This window comes from Drosophila yakuba, chromosome 2L, assembly GCF_016746365.2.
Source record: "Drosophila yakuba strain Tai18E2 chromosome 2L, Prin_Dyak_Tai18E2_2.1, whole genome shotgun sequence".
NCBI classification, from domain to species: Eukaryota; Metazoa; Arthropoda; class Insecta; order Diptera; family Drosophilidae; genus Drosophila; species Drosophila yakuba.
The window spans coordinates 10,891,583-10,907,857 of record NC_052527.2 but is presented as its reverse complement, the minus strand read 5'-3'; the positions used below and the strand labels follow the sequence as shown (position 1 = coordinate 10,907,857).

Here is a 16,275-nt window from a genome sequence, read left to right as displayed (position 1 = left end):
AACTCTATTTGGCTTGTGGCTCAGAGACCGTGTCTAAATGCAAATCTCAACACTTGGAGTATCCATAGACGTACTTTGTGGGTACGAGCCCGAACCGAAATTACTTCCAGTGGGACACTACTGCTCCCCTCCAGAGCAACCCATACAATTCTACAGCAATCCATACCCACAAGAACTTACAGCAGACCACTTTACTTTAAGTTTGCCGGCGTGGATAGGCTTTTTGTATATCTGAATCACGCCAAATACGCTTTTCACATATATGTTTGTTTTAAAATATGTTTAAAGCCCCAACTAAATATACATATATATACGCAGAATAGTTGAAACAATTTACGTAATTTATATAATAATATAAATGACAGTATTTTTCTCCAAAAGATCGAATAGATATTGAATAGTATTATCTTTTTTAATTGATGGTTTTTACTGGAACGGTTTTAAATATATAATAACCACCAGTACTCTCTGTTTTTCCTCAGTAGTTTTTTCTTTTTAATGCTGATTTAGTCGCGGATGTAAAAACCTTATTTAAAAAATTACGGTATAAAGTTTATAGGTTGGCAATGTGAATAATAAAAACGAAATTTTCAAATTCAAATTTTACTTAAAAGAGAAACAAGGAAGTAAAAATAGTATAATTTAGAAAAGATTTGAAGGCTTTTGTGCTGTGTATAAGAGCACTATTTTAATTATAATTGCATCATTTGATAAAATGGCAATCAAGCTGAATTTGTTCGTCGTCTTTCTGATGATGTGGTGTGCATATTATTTCACGGAGGTAACAAATTGTTATTACAAAAAAACTTCATTAAAAAGCTACTTTTAGGTTTATTCCCTAGTGGAGTTTTCAAACGTACAGTGCGAGTCTCTGGATAAGGACATTGCGGTGTTTGAACATTGTTTTCTGAAATCTGTAAACCGTTCTTACAAATATGTCTCCATTAAAGTTAAAATCCTATATCCCGTAACCAAAGCTAAGGTATATGGAGTTAAATGTATATATTTATAATGAAGCCATTATAATAAGGTATCTTTTTTTAATTCAGGTGCGTTTTGGTCTCTATAAACGGTTAAATGGCTATAAGCCTTTTCTCTACAATATGTCTTTCGACGCGTGCCGATTTCTGAAATCGTCGAATCCCAATCCAGTTGCCCTTTATTTTTACAATTTTATCAAAGATTATTCCAACATGAACCACACGTGTCCCTTTTACGTAGGTATACACGAAGTTATTAAGGTAAATATTCATATTACATTTATTTCAGCAAGATATTGAGCTGAAGATGCCGTATCATAGTCTAAATAATAGGGTTACCAAAGTACTGCCATTTCCGGAGGGAAATTATATGTTTGAAACGCACTGGATAGCCTACGACATAAATCGAGCTATAACTAAGTTCTATATTAATATGAAAGACGATTTGAATTAAGAATTTAAATACATTCTAATTGTGTTTTGGATGTGTAAAACTGTTAAATTGCTAAAAAATAAACAAGGGAAAACCCTATAGTCGTATTTCTCGACTATCAGATATCCGGTACTCAGTTAGTGGGAGTTCGATATTATGGGGCAAGAAATCAAAAAATATAAAAAACTATAATAAATTTTTAAAAGTCTGGGTGTGGCAGTTTTGTGCGGTAATAAACATCTATGAATAAACTTGCCTAAGTCTTTGGAATCTGCATGTCTAATCTAAACATTCGAACTAAGATCGAGAAGTTCATACGGAAGGACAAACGGGCGGGCATTCCAGATCGAGTCGGCTATTGATCCTGATCAGGAATATATATAGTTTATAGGGTCGGTAATGCTTCACTTTATCTTTTACTCTGAGTAACGGTTATAAATATGCAAACTGTTAAATTAAAAGCATCTTAGAATCATTGCCTTTGCATATTTTTCACACGTCGAAAGCTGAATTTAATTTTTGAAATTTATTATGTATTTTACTATTACTATGCAGCACTCGAAAATCTAGATATGTATTTGTTTCTGTTTGCTTCTTTGTGGACCCAATCTTCTTGCACAAGAAGATCACAAGACTGATTCATGTCCAGTCAGTTGTCGGAAAAAAGAAAATACTTAAACTGGATCCTTAAAATTGATTCTGCACTGCATAAAAAATCAACTGCGAAAAAAATAACAGCGGTACTTGAGTAGCCTAACAAAAGGGTTTCATTTAAATTGTCCACATACATATGTGCATTTTACGCGTCGTCCGTTATGAAAATATAAAACGAGTGCATACTTTTGGGCGAAATGTGGTTCAAAAGCGTGTAGATATATCAGATTTATTAGATATATTTTCACTATCGTGAAAACGTGCAGTTCTCGTTACGTTGAGTTTTCCCATTACAGTAGCTAAATTTTTTTTTAATTTTTAAAAAAATTTTTTAAGTACATATTTCAATTTTTGTTTCCTCAGATGATTCGAGTGCAATAAGTTCGCTTATAGATTAAAAGACCAATTTAATATTCATTTGATCCCATTAGAAATTTCTGTAATAATCCTTTTAAGATCCTTTTAGCCACGTTTTGCAGTAAACTGCACGCAGTTTTTCGCATTCCCAAATTCGGCGAACGTATTTTAAGAAAAAAGTACGAGATAAGAGTTTTTTGGTTTTCAGTATAATTTTATTTTTTCCTTTATTTTAATATAGGTTGTTTTGCAGTTATTTTGTTTAGATTTATTTTAATTATTTTTGCGCTTACAAACTAATTAATAAATTAATAGTTAGCTTAAAAAGAGACTTAGGTCGTAAAACTCAAAGGAGAAGAACTAAACATGAAACGCATGAAGATGGTTCTTTGAATTAAATACAAAAATCATAAAGGGAAATACTTTCAACAGAATTACTGTGTGTGCGGGGGATGACCTTAGTCTGTCCGTCTGTCCGTTCGTCTATCTGATCTGTCCATCCATTGGTGTTTGCCCTGTAGACAGCTAGTTTTCGGCACTTGAGTTGGAGTATTATTTTTGGTTTCTCTTCACATTTAAATCCGTTTTCATTTTGGATGTTCATTTCTTTGCTTAATCCACGCTAGCCTTAGACAATTTGAGTCTCCGCAGGCTGCATTTTGTGTTCTCTGGGGCAGGATCCTACGTCCTGCCCCAAACGAGTGAGTGCACTTGGGCATGGCAAAACTTGGCGTCTACAGGGCGACCAACTTCGGACTAGGCCAACTCTGGGAGGCGGGAGACCCCTTTGGAGTTTGACCCTTTTAGTTATTCACACTTCCATCTCATGACTGCAGCAGTTCAGCATCTTTTCGTGGTTTATCTTGTGGGTTTGGGTTTTGGGTTTGTCGGTCTAAGAGTGCGGGGTGTGAAACTAAAGAGATAATGTGTGGAAAATCCTATAACAGATTTCGCATAAACATTAGGGACTTTTCAAACTAAGAGTAATGCAAAATTATCGCCTAAATAATTATAACAAAAATAGGACGAGTTTGTCATCTTACAATTTTAGCTTTTCATCTTGTTGATTTTGTGTGTTTTCATTTTCTTTGCAATGTATCTTCTTCGTCGTGACTTTTGAAGTTTGTTCTCAAATTTAGTTATTAGTTTTACACAATATTTACAGATATTTTTGGGTTTTTCGTTTGCAGATAGTTTAAAAGTTTAACAAACAATTTTGATAAGCTTTTATTTTGTTTGGCTGTTGTTTCCTTTCTTTTCTTTTCTGTTTTTTTTTTTGTTTGAATAGCTATACAATCTTTTAAATATAGCTTGAGAATATGCTAGAATTACTATAATTTACTACTTGTTTTGTTATCGCATTGTTTAATTTGAAACATATTCATATTTATGCTGTAGTTAATATTTTGTCTTGTATTTATACAATAAAAGTTGGAATTAAAGGTAAATTATAAAAATAGCAGCTGGCCTTTCTTGTTTCACTAAATTGTATTTGTATTTGTATTTGTATTTGTATTTGTATTTGTATTTGTATTTATCGATCAATGTTGAATGTTTGGAAATTTGAATCCTACTTTCCTGTCCTTTGCTTCTCGGGTTTGCTTATGTTTTTTTTACAATTTACATCTTATGTCTCTGACTGCACAATGCAAATTATCACATATTATTTCATTTAATTTCCCTTCTGTCCCTTTTCTTTTTCTGCACGTTTTCCCTGGCACTCTAGAACACTTTATCGATTTGCATTTGTATTTCTGCTGCTGTTTTTCTCCGTTGGCCAAAAATTCTACTTTCATCAAGTATTATTTTGCAGCCAGCTTACTGAGTGGTTGTGTGTGGTGTTCTGGGTATGTTTGTTTATGATTCTTGTTTTTTTTTTTTTATTCGTAACGTTAACAACGTGGAAACAAACGGGTAAACAAAAATAAAAAGTATTAAACAAAAAGTGGAGGCGCAGCAGCGCACCTTTTAAAAGAGCTCCTATACTCGCTTCGAGTTAACAGCGGACGTTAACAGCGCCAGCCGCAGCCGCTGTTAGCGTGCAGTCTATCTGTGTATGTGTGTGTGTGTGTGTGTGTATTTCGTATGGATGTGTGTGGAAATGCGTGTGAGTGTGTGTGGTCTGTATGTGTGTTAAACAAATATCACAATCGAGAAATTAACAAAACGGCGGCTGCAGCAGATTAACAGCCAGCAACAACATAACAGTCCTTAACCGCAGGTTAGTCTACCTAACACACCTAACACGAGCTTAACATGTTGGTGCTGCTGCTGTTGCTGTTGCAGTTGCTGTTGCTGTTGCTGTTCTTGTTGTTATTGGGCTAATACTTTCGCTGCTCTCCTCAGCCCCACCTCCTCCGGCTAAGAAAGAGACTGCGGCTGAGTTAACATTACGGTTTTCATTCTTAAAAACGTTCATTTCCCCCCCACACACCTCGCTACGGTGCGTGTGCGTGGGCGCCTTAAAAAAACAAACACTGTGTGTTTCGGGCCACAGCAGCAACAGCTTAGGACATGGGACCGTTTGCAGTGACTGCCGCTGCTGCCGCCGCTGCCGCTGCTGAAGTCACCTGCTGCACCTGCTGCTCCACCGATACCGCTGACTCGACTGCACTGCTGCCGTTCTCGGCGCTGCCGTTGGGAATGCTCGTGGGTACCACCGCGGACGCTGGACTGGTGGCCACACCCGTTACCGCCACCGCTACCGCAACCGCTCCAGCGGCCTGCTGCTGAACTGCCTGACCCGCGGCAGCCGGAGCAACGGCACTCTGTACCGCCGCCGGTGCCGCTTGAATGGCGGGCGTGGCCGGCGGGGCGGCGATCTGGAGCTGCATCTGCAGCTGCTGCAGTGTCTCCTGCGGTATGTTCGACTTGAGAATGTTGTTCTCGAGCTCCAGCTTGTTGATCTTGTCCATCAGCTCGGAGATGCGCTCCTTCAGCACTTCCACCTCCTCGCGCACCGCTATCATGAGATGCGACTTGACCAGATCCTGGAAGAGTAGAGAGAGGCGAAAGGTTTCATAAGTATGCTGTTTTATACAGGAGTTTGTTAAGACTTAGATTTTACATTTTTAATATCTCGTTGTTTCGTAAATGGGAATATCTTCATGATGAAATTTGTGTATATCACTTAGTTTTAGCTTTGTGTGTTTTGGCGTTTTACATCCCACTTAGTGTACCCTTTGTAAAGTAATTATAAATATTTACGCCACAGATTAACAGTGGCATCGTGTTGGCTTAGCTCAACTTACATCCTGCTGCCACTTTTAAAAGAGCGTATAGCGTCTGACTCATTGCTGAGATTCACGAAAGACCCACAATTTGTGGGGCCATTCATAAATCACATTTTGTGCCAGCAACGTGGCGAATGTTTGCCCAATGTGGCGTGTTCGCGTTATATATTTGCTTTATTTGCTGTGTAAATGCAAATGTAAATGGCTCGCCGAAGAATCAAATGCTTTCGTGTCATTGTCAATGCCACAGCCGCAGCAGAACACGTCATCGAGACCGAAACAAAACCAAATCGGCACACAACATCCACGACTCACCTGGCTCACCTGGCTGGCCATGCAACTTGTGAAAATTTAATAAGCCCATTAAAGAGGCAGGCCAAAAAGCGAACGTCGAAAGGAAAACGCGTGCAGCGCAGACGAATAGAATAATCGTTCGTTTTCTATGCATTTAGTGGCACGTGTTCAGGTGATTTTTCCCATTTATAATGTGAAATGTCAACAGACCGTATGCTCGTGGTTTAAAAAAAAGGAAAAGGGGGCAGCAGACAGGCTGCTTTTGCTGATTTTGGGGAGGAAAATGTAGCCTGCGGCAGTTCCGTTTCACGAAAGAGTTTTCTTTCTTTCATTTTTTTTTCTTTCTCGACTCTCCACTGCGATCTCTATAAATAGTCACAGCTCGAGTGCTTTCGTCGTCGTCTTCACTTTCAACAATTTCTTTCAACATTTTCTTGTTGCTGTGGCCTGGTTTTCTCAGGCAATGCAACAACTAAAAGTTGAAAGTAAAAATCGCACAAAGAAAAAGCCCACAAAATCAGCTAAAGGATATGGGTTTCGGAATACATTAAAAACGTATTAAGAAAACGTGCACGTCATAATGAGAAAATCGTTGGCAAATAGCGATAAAAATGTTTAAAATAAATATCATATTAATTAAAGAACTCTGAACCGCGCCGAGCATTTCGTACGTCCTCTGCTCATTAGCCATTAGTCATACTACAAATTCTATACTATATAAAGTACGAATGTATATCTAAAAGGCATGAGCATGAGGCATGGAAAGTCATCGAAAAGTCGCATGTTCTGGCAGCGGTGCCAAAAGCAATCGCAAGAGAAATCATATTTTGCACGTTTTTTCGTTTTTCGTATTTCGGCTGTTTTGAGGGGCAGGCCAATAAATAATGTTTATAAAAATACCATGTTGTATTTTTAGATCCCCCGCTTGACCGATCAATAAGTGCAAAAATTACCAAAATTAGAAGTCAACGAGGGAAAAAAAAAGATTTGATAAAAGTCGACTCAAACAAGACAGACACATTAGCAACCGCTTTAAACAAATGCAAACCGGTTCATACCGCTTCGACTTGTTAACAATGAGGTGCAAAAATACATATATACATATCTGAGATATACATATATGTGTGTATAGCACATAAGGGAGGGCCAAAAGCGAGTGAATTGTTCAGAAATCAAGGCAGGTGTGTCCAAAACCCAGCGTTTCTAGCATTCTAGCAGCTTTTTGCACCATCTCGAGTGGTTTATGATAAAAATCGAAGTAGATAAGCGTACGACGGGTTATCTTCGGTTCAGGTAAGGGAAAATGAAAATAAATGCTAATTATACACACTCGGGGAAAGATACACACACTCGAGCTGTGCAAGAGGAACAGAGAGAGGGAGAGCGAGATAGAGACATCTAGGCGGAAAAGCGGGTTGGGTTCTGCTGGGGTCAGGTCACGCGCTTCTCCAGAGGTATCATCTCTGTCTCTGCTCTCCAAGTCTCCGTCTCCTGCAGTTCTCAGTTTTGGTTTTCTTGGTTTTTTTTCGGTTTTGGTTTCGGTTTTCGGTTGCATTTCTTCTCAAACAAACATGGCGGACATGGCGCATTGAGTTTTTTTTCTTTTTTCCATTTTGTACACTTGTCGAAGATCCTTAGGTAGAAATTATAAGAGCCTTTGTTGCCAAGAACAAAGGACTCGGCTCCCTGCTTTTTCTTTTCTTTTTTTTTTTTTGCTCAAATCAAAGGAATTGGTGTCTCAGTTTTTGCACTTAGCGCGGAGTAATTTATCAGCGAAAATAAATTGACAAGTGACAGGCACAAGTACGGTGGTTTTTTGTTGCTTTTTGTTTCTTTTTATTTATTTTCGGTTGCCTTTTTGACGACATTGAAAAGTCGCCAGAAAATCGCGCAGCCTCACGAAATGCGACGAAAAACGAAGGAAAATCGATAGAAGTGCATCTAGTCAAGGTAAATGGGGTTCTTTTTTGTATCGAGACGGGGAAACGAGGGGGCAATGGGGGGCATGGCGAGGTATACATACTTTTGCATTGGGCACCATCACATAGCAGGGGCTGTCGTAGCCCTTCTGCCAGATCTCGTATAGCCAATTCTCTGGCTGGCGCAGCGACATTGTGCCCATCATATTTGGCTTTGGATTTGGATTTGGATTTTCACGGGGTTGTGTGTATCAATAATTTTTGGTTTCTTGTTCACGGAGACTTTCTTCTTCTCCCACTCTTGCACTTTTCAAGTATATGTGTATGTATTTGTTTCAGTTAAATCACAGTTGGGTTTTATATTGTATTTTTTTATGTATTTTCACTTCTTTTCTGCCGTTTCTGGCGTTTTTCGTCGGCGCTGTGTGTTTGTATGGCAAAAGTTTAGCAATAACTGAGTTTGCTGTTCAGCTTTTTGTGAGATGTACGATTTACGAGACCGGCGCAGAGCTTTTGTGATATTTTCGAGCTTTTCTCGATTGAATTTACTGCGATTTGAGCGTTTTGCGTCTGCTTGTAACGAATTAATGTAATTCACGAGTCTCTGGTTGGCTTTTCTGAATTGTTTTTGGTTGGTATAAAAAGTAAGTGTTTTTTTTCTTTTCTTTTGTTATATATATATTAAAACTGGTGCCAGCTATATTTGTTGGCGATGTGGCGTGTAGCAAGTTGTACTGGCGACTGAACGTCTGCGTGCAATTAGTGCGGATTTTATATGAAATGGCAGTGCCTTTTGAGTGAGAGAGAGAGAGAGCGCGCTCTCTCATTGCGCAGTGCTCACCATCCATCACTAGCCAGTCGCGCTCTCTGCGACTCTCTTGTGTATCTGTATCTGGCCACCCGACTATGGGTATATCCATCAGCATTTGCCAGATACAAAGATACTCAGATACTCTCTGTTTGTTTTGACGCGTGTTTTCTCATCAATTTACAAAGACTGCCACTATTTATTCAATCCACATATATGTATTTACGTATTTATTTATCTTTGCTGCCGCTCATTTGCCAAAATGTTTGACTGAATTCCCAAACAGCCAGCCGGTTTTTTTTCTTTCTGTTATTTAAGAAATAAATACATATGTTTTTTCCAGTCACTACGACGCAAAAACTTTATGACACTTTTGTTTATCTCTCGCTCACCAGCTCCGCCACTCGCTCTTTTATTTTCTTATTTTTTTGTATTTATTTTATTTATTTTTTTGGTTGGACGTTCTTGTGGATACTTTTCCGCTTGCCACGCGGTGGTTTTCGATTACTTCGGCATTTCTCTGGGAATTATGTGTGTATGTGGGGTGGGTTTTCTTACCTTTTGCGCATTGCGTTTTCCAACTAACCGAATTAAGTCGCTTGGAGTCAACAGTAAACAAAATTCCTTGACAAAATGTAATACTTTTCGAAGTTTCAACCTGCATTTGGTAGATAGCCATAACAAATGCTTATGTTTATAAAGTAAACCATTCCTATCAAAATTCCTTATTAATATTATATAACAAGAATATCCATAGATGTTTGATCAAAAAAAAATATATGGTATGTGGGTTAAAGTCATTGAATAAAATATACTCGGGACTTTTATCGTAGCATTCAGTACCAATGACAATGAGAAAATTGGAACTGGATTTCAAGGGCTTCGAAAGTTGCATTGAATTAACTGAAGAGCCCGCAGAACAAAATGTATAATATACAATATAAACGAGCAGAACATGAACGGAACGTATCGATTTCACGCGCATGCTGAAGGAAGCATTTTCTGTCAATCCATACATGCCATATAGATTTCAATCTATATAGGAACCAACAATAAGCTCGACGCATCAACAACAAATTGTTTAACAAAAACCGAAACAAACATCCGCGTTAAAAATTATAAAAGAAAAATAAAAAGAAGACAATATTTTTAGTAGTCGCCGACGGAGAAAACAGCAATTAAATGCACATTTAAATAAACAAATGGCTTGCTGTAAAATAATAAGTCAACAATTGTAGGTGGGTAGGAAGAGAAGTTCCTTAATTGCTACACAAACTGCGTAGATGGGATAAAGTTGGGATCGTCATGGGTGGGGTGGTGTCTCTGTACTTGTGGGTTGGGGTTTGGGGTGGTGAAGGGCGGTCTCGGAAGCTGAGAGCGCTGAGTAAAAGGGGCGAGTGTTTGAGGTTATTTTTTAAGGAACTTAAGGGGCTCTAATTGCCTTAATGGAGAAAACCTATTCCGGATGCAAAATACAAAAAACCCAACACTTTTGTATCAGTTCAATTCCGTCAGAAGTATTTAAAAGTTTCATGTAAGATTCTCAACCTGCCCTACTAACTTGGTAACATATACCATATAATGTTATCAAGTAGTATTAACTTTAAGATAAGCAGGACTTGCTTATCAATGTTATCATTGAATGCGATAGATAACTCGATGCAAAGACGAGGAATCGTCTATCTTCGCAAAGCATTTGGAAAATTCTAAAAGCCATTTAGAAAACTTTCCTACACTGCTGGCCTATGGCAGTTCTAACAGCTTCTCTGATCACACAGATTTTGCATGCACTTTGTTGACAACTGTGTGTGTAAACAATATTCATTAAAGTGACACATACACATATTGCATACTAAATCAACAACAAAAACAATGCATATTCTTTGTTTCTGTATTTGTGTTTTGAATCAACAAATGAAAATTTCAAAATCGTCGCCGCGTCTGGCAATCAATAAAAATTGAATCGCAGCCGAGAGGGGGAGGTGCGAGCGAGAGGCAATCCACGATAGAGCGAGCGAGCAACAATAACAAGTCCAAATGTTTTGTAACAGCCTGATTCCATCCCAAAGTGCGGTGATGATAAAGAGGGGGGCGTGCCGAGGCCCCCCAAACTTACACTCATAATATAAACATTTGTACACATGCGGAAAAGTAATAAAATATTTGAAAAGGAATTAAAAATTAAAAAGCGTGTGGAAAATTACAGCATTTCTCTGTTGTTGATTTCGTTGTTGATTTTCGCACGCCCCCAACACGTGTTCGTATGTGTGTGGTGAGTTTTGATGGGTGTGGCCGTTGTTGATTCGTTGTTGAAAGGGTACTTTTGTGTGTTGTTTTAGACACAAATTTCCGATAATTTAATATTATATCTAATACTTAGGCAACATAGAGAAACATACATAAATCCTAAGGACTAGGCATGGGATTGTTCAACTATCTATCTATATACCTTTTAATCTTCCAGCCCAAAATATCGCTATCTATTCGTTTGGCTTTCAGTCTAGCGTAACACGAAGATTAAGAGCTCAACTGACATGCAACACAATTAAATCTGATTCATTTAGCGGCGCGTGTCATTAAGTTGTGAGATCAACGGGGGAAGAGTGCTGATTTCGTGTGGGAAAATTCGTTGCTTTAATGGCAATTGTTTTTGTAGATAGTTTTGCCTGGACTTTGAGGCCAATTTGAACGAGTTCTAATTGGTTCCATAGACCCAAGTGATGATAAGATAGGCTGTTATCGCCGTACAAAACCTGACAGGTTGTGTTGTCTAAGCTGCAATCCTCACAAAAACAGGGCTATAAAAGGCAAAAGCTGGAGCAAGGGGTAAAGGGCACATAGCCGTCCATCAGTCTCCGACATAATACACAATCCATAGCAAATGTGGTAGCCGAAGCACCTTCGAAAGCGAAAGGTGGTGGGTGGGGCCAGGAGGAGGAATAGGAGCGACAGGCAGTCTCGGACTCAGTGGAAATTTACAAGTGTTTTCCTCCACTCAGCTGATTCGTCGGGTGAGGAGAGAAAAACGCTGAAGTGGAAGATGGAGACCATAGGCGGTTTATTATTATTTATTTTAAATTTTAGGTAACAATTCATATATTAAGAGCACTTTGACTGAGTTTTAGAGGGTCTCTGGTCTCAAGGGAGACGCTCAAGATATCAGTGGAAAATTTATTCAAATTGATTGGTAAGTTTCCATGCACCGCAAATTAATTGAAAAGATTTTCTTGTAGAAAAAGAAAAAATATATGTATGCATGACCATTGTGTTTTAAAAATATTTTTTAATTATCAAATCCACAGATATTCCCTCATCCATATATCCACTATATACTGAAATAGTTTTTCCCCACTCAACATCTCATTCTTCGAGCAATAATATTTATTGAGCTCGTTTAGAAATTCCTTTTCTTACTTTGGCCAATCGACAGAATACGTTTTGATTAGTGATTTCCTTGTATTGACAAGAAAAAAACATCTGCGTGTGTCCATCGGTATCAGTATCAAATAGATACAATTAGACAATTACAACTGACTGACGGCTCAGTTCAAATTGATAAGACTCTGTTGTGTGAGGAGAGTTTAAGAGGAGGATCCCCTGCCCCCATTCTATCCACGTGCCTTCGAATTGGATGGGAGTCATCGAGACACGCGCCAGTCTGAAATATATAGGTAATTATTTGGTATATGTATGAACTACATATTTCTGCCCTAGTTTAAATAAATCATTTAGAAATATGTATACATATATCGTTGAACAAATCGAAAAGCCTACGCAAATGAGGAAACTTTTTTATTTCACTATTCTAACACATCTTTTTCGATTTCAGCCTTGGATGGGCTAATTTTTGAGGTAAACAAACTTTGCTGATTTCAAAGAGGAGAATAGAATACATTGGTTATATTTGCCTTTGGAACTTGGAATCACGCAACAGGGAAATGGGATGAGCTGGCTGATAAGGAAACACATTAAACGAGTCGCACTCAAAGACGGTCCACAAAGTTTAGCTAGACGAAAAGGCAAACTGATAAGGAGACGCATAAGCAGATAAGTTGATAGTGGTTTAGTTTTTTTTTCAACTAGGGAATGCTTCGGACAATTTTCGCTTTTGATTTGCTTTTAATGAATTTCAATTGTTTGCCATTTAGCAGGCATCCATACGTCAGCAGCAGAGTAGCAATTAAATCGAATAGAAATCAAAACAAAGAATTCGCTTTGAGTTGAGTCCGCTTAGAACAAGTTTCGTTTCTGATTAGCTCACTTCTCTGCCTATATATTTTGATAAGAACATTTGGTAGTTCCGTTTTCTTTTTATTATTATTAGGTTGATAACGGTTTTAATTTGTGTTGAGCGGCCAAGGGAACACCTTGAAACATGGGTCATTTATAAATATTTGTATATTTGTGTGTGCAATGGCTACTAAAAGTCGAAGCAGCTGTCTGTCAATGTGTCCATCAAACGGTTTCCCTTTTTTCTCGAACAAGACAAACATTTGTGTCTGGGACGTTATTTGGCACCAGCAAAAAAAAAAAGAAGGTATGTATGTATATGTTCGATTTTCGGAAATTGCAAACAGATGATCGACAGGTGTGACGCGATCAGCAATAAATTGAGTGAAATGGTGAGAACTGTAAATAGGATAGAAGTTGGAAACTAAAAACTTATTCGTGGGACCCAGCTTGGTCAAGGAACTATTTATTTAGTGGCATATGAGTTTCAAAGAAATGGAGCAAGAAACAGGAAAACTAAAGAGGAAAATGGATCACCACAATGTGCAGTTTGTCAAATATTAAAATGTCTGACAATATTATATTATTTCACCGTTTTCGATTTGATTGGCAAACCAACGGGATATGCATATTTTTGTTCTTCTGTAAAAACAGGAACGACAATTGGATCCTCTTTGGATTGAAGTTCTTAGGGAATACTTGTTATACTAAAATCCCAGTTTAACTTTATTGCCTATTTTAGCACACAATTTCACCCTGGATAAACAAATATTTTGAAAATAAACCTGTCATCTAAGCCTTTAAATAGATCCAAAGATATTACAGTCAGGCTTTTCGTAACCAGACCCAATTTATATTACAGGTCATTAAAGACTTGTTGAATACTTTTTTTTTTGACAATCATCTCATGCAAAACTAATGCGTCAGTCGGGACAGGAAGAAGCCAAAAATAAAAGTGCAAATTGCATTTAAATTGTCCGGCTGTTGCAGTTTCGGTGAGAGCCATTAAATCGCTTTATGGCCCGCAGTTCGGTCCTCGACAGCCACAAAAGGTGCTTACAGGTAAGCAAAGATACAGGGGATACAGGTACAGATACAGATACATTTACGGATACGGATACAGATACAGGGGCCCGCCCGCTAATTGCATTCGAATGCCCACGACTTTGCTGTAAAGAGATACGACCACGGCACGTGTGGCTAATTAACTTCTGGCCGAGTGGCGAGCATCGCAAAGATGTCGCGTCTTTTCAAGGTTTATGTATATGTCTAACATTACTTGAAAATCCTTTCTATATAAACGATATATCTTCGATATATGTACGAATAATTTGCTTGGACTATTTTTAGGCAAGTCGGTTGAATAGACTTTCATCTTGACCTGAATTTTTCCGATGTTTCTATTTTTTGTTTGTTTCTTTGGCGTTTTTCTCTTGTTTATGTTCGTTTAATAACACAAACTCATTGAATTTGCATTGAATTTGTTAGTGCCTCTTATCCTTGTGACCATTTTTTTGCAATATAATTTAATTGAAAAAATTGTCGAGAATTTATTTGACTATTGGCGACAAAGAAATTCTGGGTGAAGGACAAACACGTCAAAAACCAATTACTCAAAAAATTAAACTAGCTGAAATCGTTGGCTTTGAACATAAAACAATTTGTTCTTTGGTGAAAATGTCATGGATGGAAATGTCATGGAAATGTCAAATGTTAATGGAAAAACATTTTTAAACAATTTTTTAGCTTGTGGCTAGACCGGCTGCACTATAGACTAGTTATGATTTCCTCGAGTTTGAAATTTACTCTGAGTCATTAGAAATGAAGATCGTGCATATTCAACCCTATTGAGCCTTCCTAGAATACAATTACCCCTATCAAATATTTGGTCACAAATCAAAAGTTCTTTTTCCACCTTTGCCAAAAGGGTCTCAAAACTTGGTAAACAAATGAGCTGAACAAAGAGGAACCATCAAAAAAAAAAAGAAGAAAAGAAAAGAGAACTACAAACAAAACAAAATGAAGAGCCCCACAAAAACAACCATTAATGAAAAATTAAAACTCGAAAGCGCACAAAAGCGAAAAAAAATGCCCACAAATAATCATGAATTATTCAAGGCCAATCGAGGCAGTCACAATAACACTATTTGATAAAAGTCTGTGTGTATCGTTCGATTTGTGTGTTTACTATTTAGTGTTCTGCACCCAAATAAATGGGGCCTTAAAGCTTTCGGCAGAATAGTTCAGTTCCCCACTCATTTCATTCGCACTTTACTGCATACCCTTACCCTTCATAGGAGTAACACACATTTTGCGGATATTCACTGCTAGTTTCGGATGGATCAGTGAGTGATGGAAGTGAGATCTTTGGATAGGGTATTCGAGAATTCGCTCTTCAAGATCGCATTTTATTTCTAGCACGCTCTATTTGGATGGCATATTTCGGGGATGAAGAACTTAATTATTTTGTTTTGCTATATATTTTCTGTCTATTTTCGGCACAACGTCGTCAGATCGAACATTTTACCTCTTTCCCTAACAAGAACTATTCAGAGATGTCAACATAATTTGCATTCCTTCAATTATTAGGCGGAATATTTTCTTTATTTTTCCATTTCTGTTTTAATTGGATGTTATTCAATTTGTGTGGGGAATAATTTCATCCATGTTCATATGCATATTTAAGTAAATGCTACACACATATGTATGTATAAAATATATATGGGTAACTGACTTACGCAGAGCGCAGAACAACATAATTTGTTGTCCCAATCTTAGAAAATATTGTTTTGCTTACCTGCAAAGAGAAGAAGGAGAATAAAGAGTGTCAAAAATATGTAAACAGAATTATTTTCGAATTTATTCTTAGACAAATAAATAAAACAGTCAGCGGGAACATGAATTTCTAGGAATGTTTATGTCGGGGAATATAGTAAATATTAAGTGGAATATTTTGCTGTTTCGAAGAGGGGTAGTAGTCACTAATCAGCAACAGTAAATTGACAATATACTTTTTATGAATCGATGTGATTTCAGTTCTGAACCGGATACTTCCCAGTAATAACTACTTATTCATTGATAAATTCGGTTTTGTTTTTTAAGTACTGCTGTTATTGGGCAATCAAAAGTACTAAAAATCAATCAATCGAATTTATAACTATATGCGAATAATTTCTTTTAACCATTTACTGTGAGATTTGCTCAGGAATTTCTCTTGAGAAATTTTCCGTGCCAAACAAATGTTTCTGAATATGTTTTTAGTTGAGTTATAATGCGGAAGCTAAAGTCGCCACAGTTTTATGTGGGGGTCTAAACACACACACACACATATAGTAATAAGAGTACAAACACATATTTCTGTGATATA

General features: G+C 37.5%; 1 protein-coding gene across 9 annotated transcripts in view; it reads right to left on the bottom strand.

Annotated features, from left to right (window-relative positions):
- Positions 1 to 3,511: 3,511 nt before the first annotated feature.
- The window catches only part of LOC6527394 (protein bunched, class 1/class 3/D/E isoforms), a 92,932-nt gene continuing 80,168 nt past the window's right edge, over positions 3,512 to 16,275 (bottom strand). For 8 of the 9 annotated variants that reach the window (XM_015197633.2, XM_015197632.2, XM_039370920.1 and 5 more), the window contains one exon: positions 3,512 to 5,414. In XM_015197633.2, the coding sequence (XP_015053119.1) occupies positions 4,932 to 5,414 (483 nt within the window). In that variant the 3' untranslated portion in view covers positions 3,512 to 4,931. Of the gene's footprint in view, positions 5,415 to 7,974; positions 8,623 to 16,275 lie in introns of those variants that run through there. The other variant, XM_015197637.3, reaches the window with a different exon arrangement.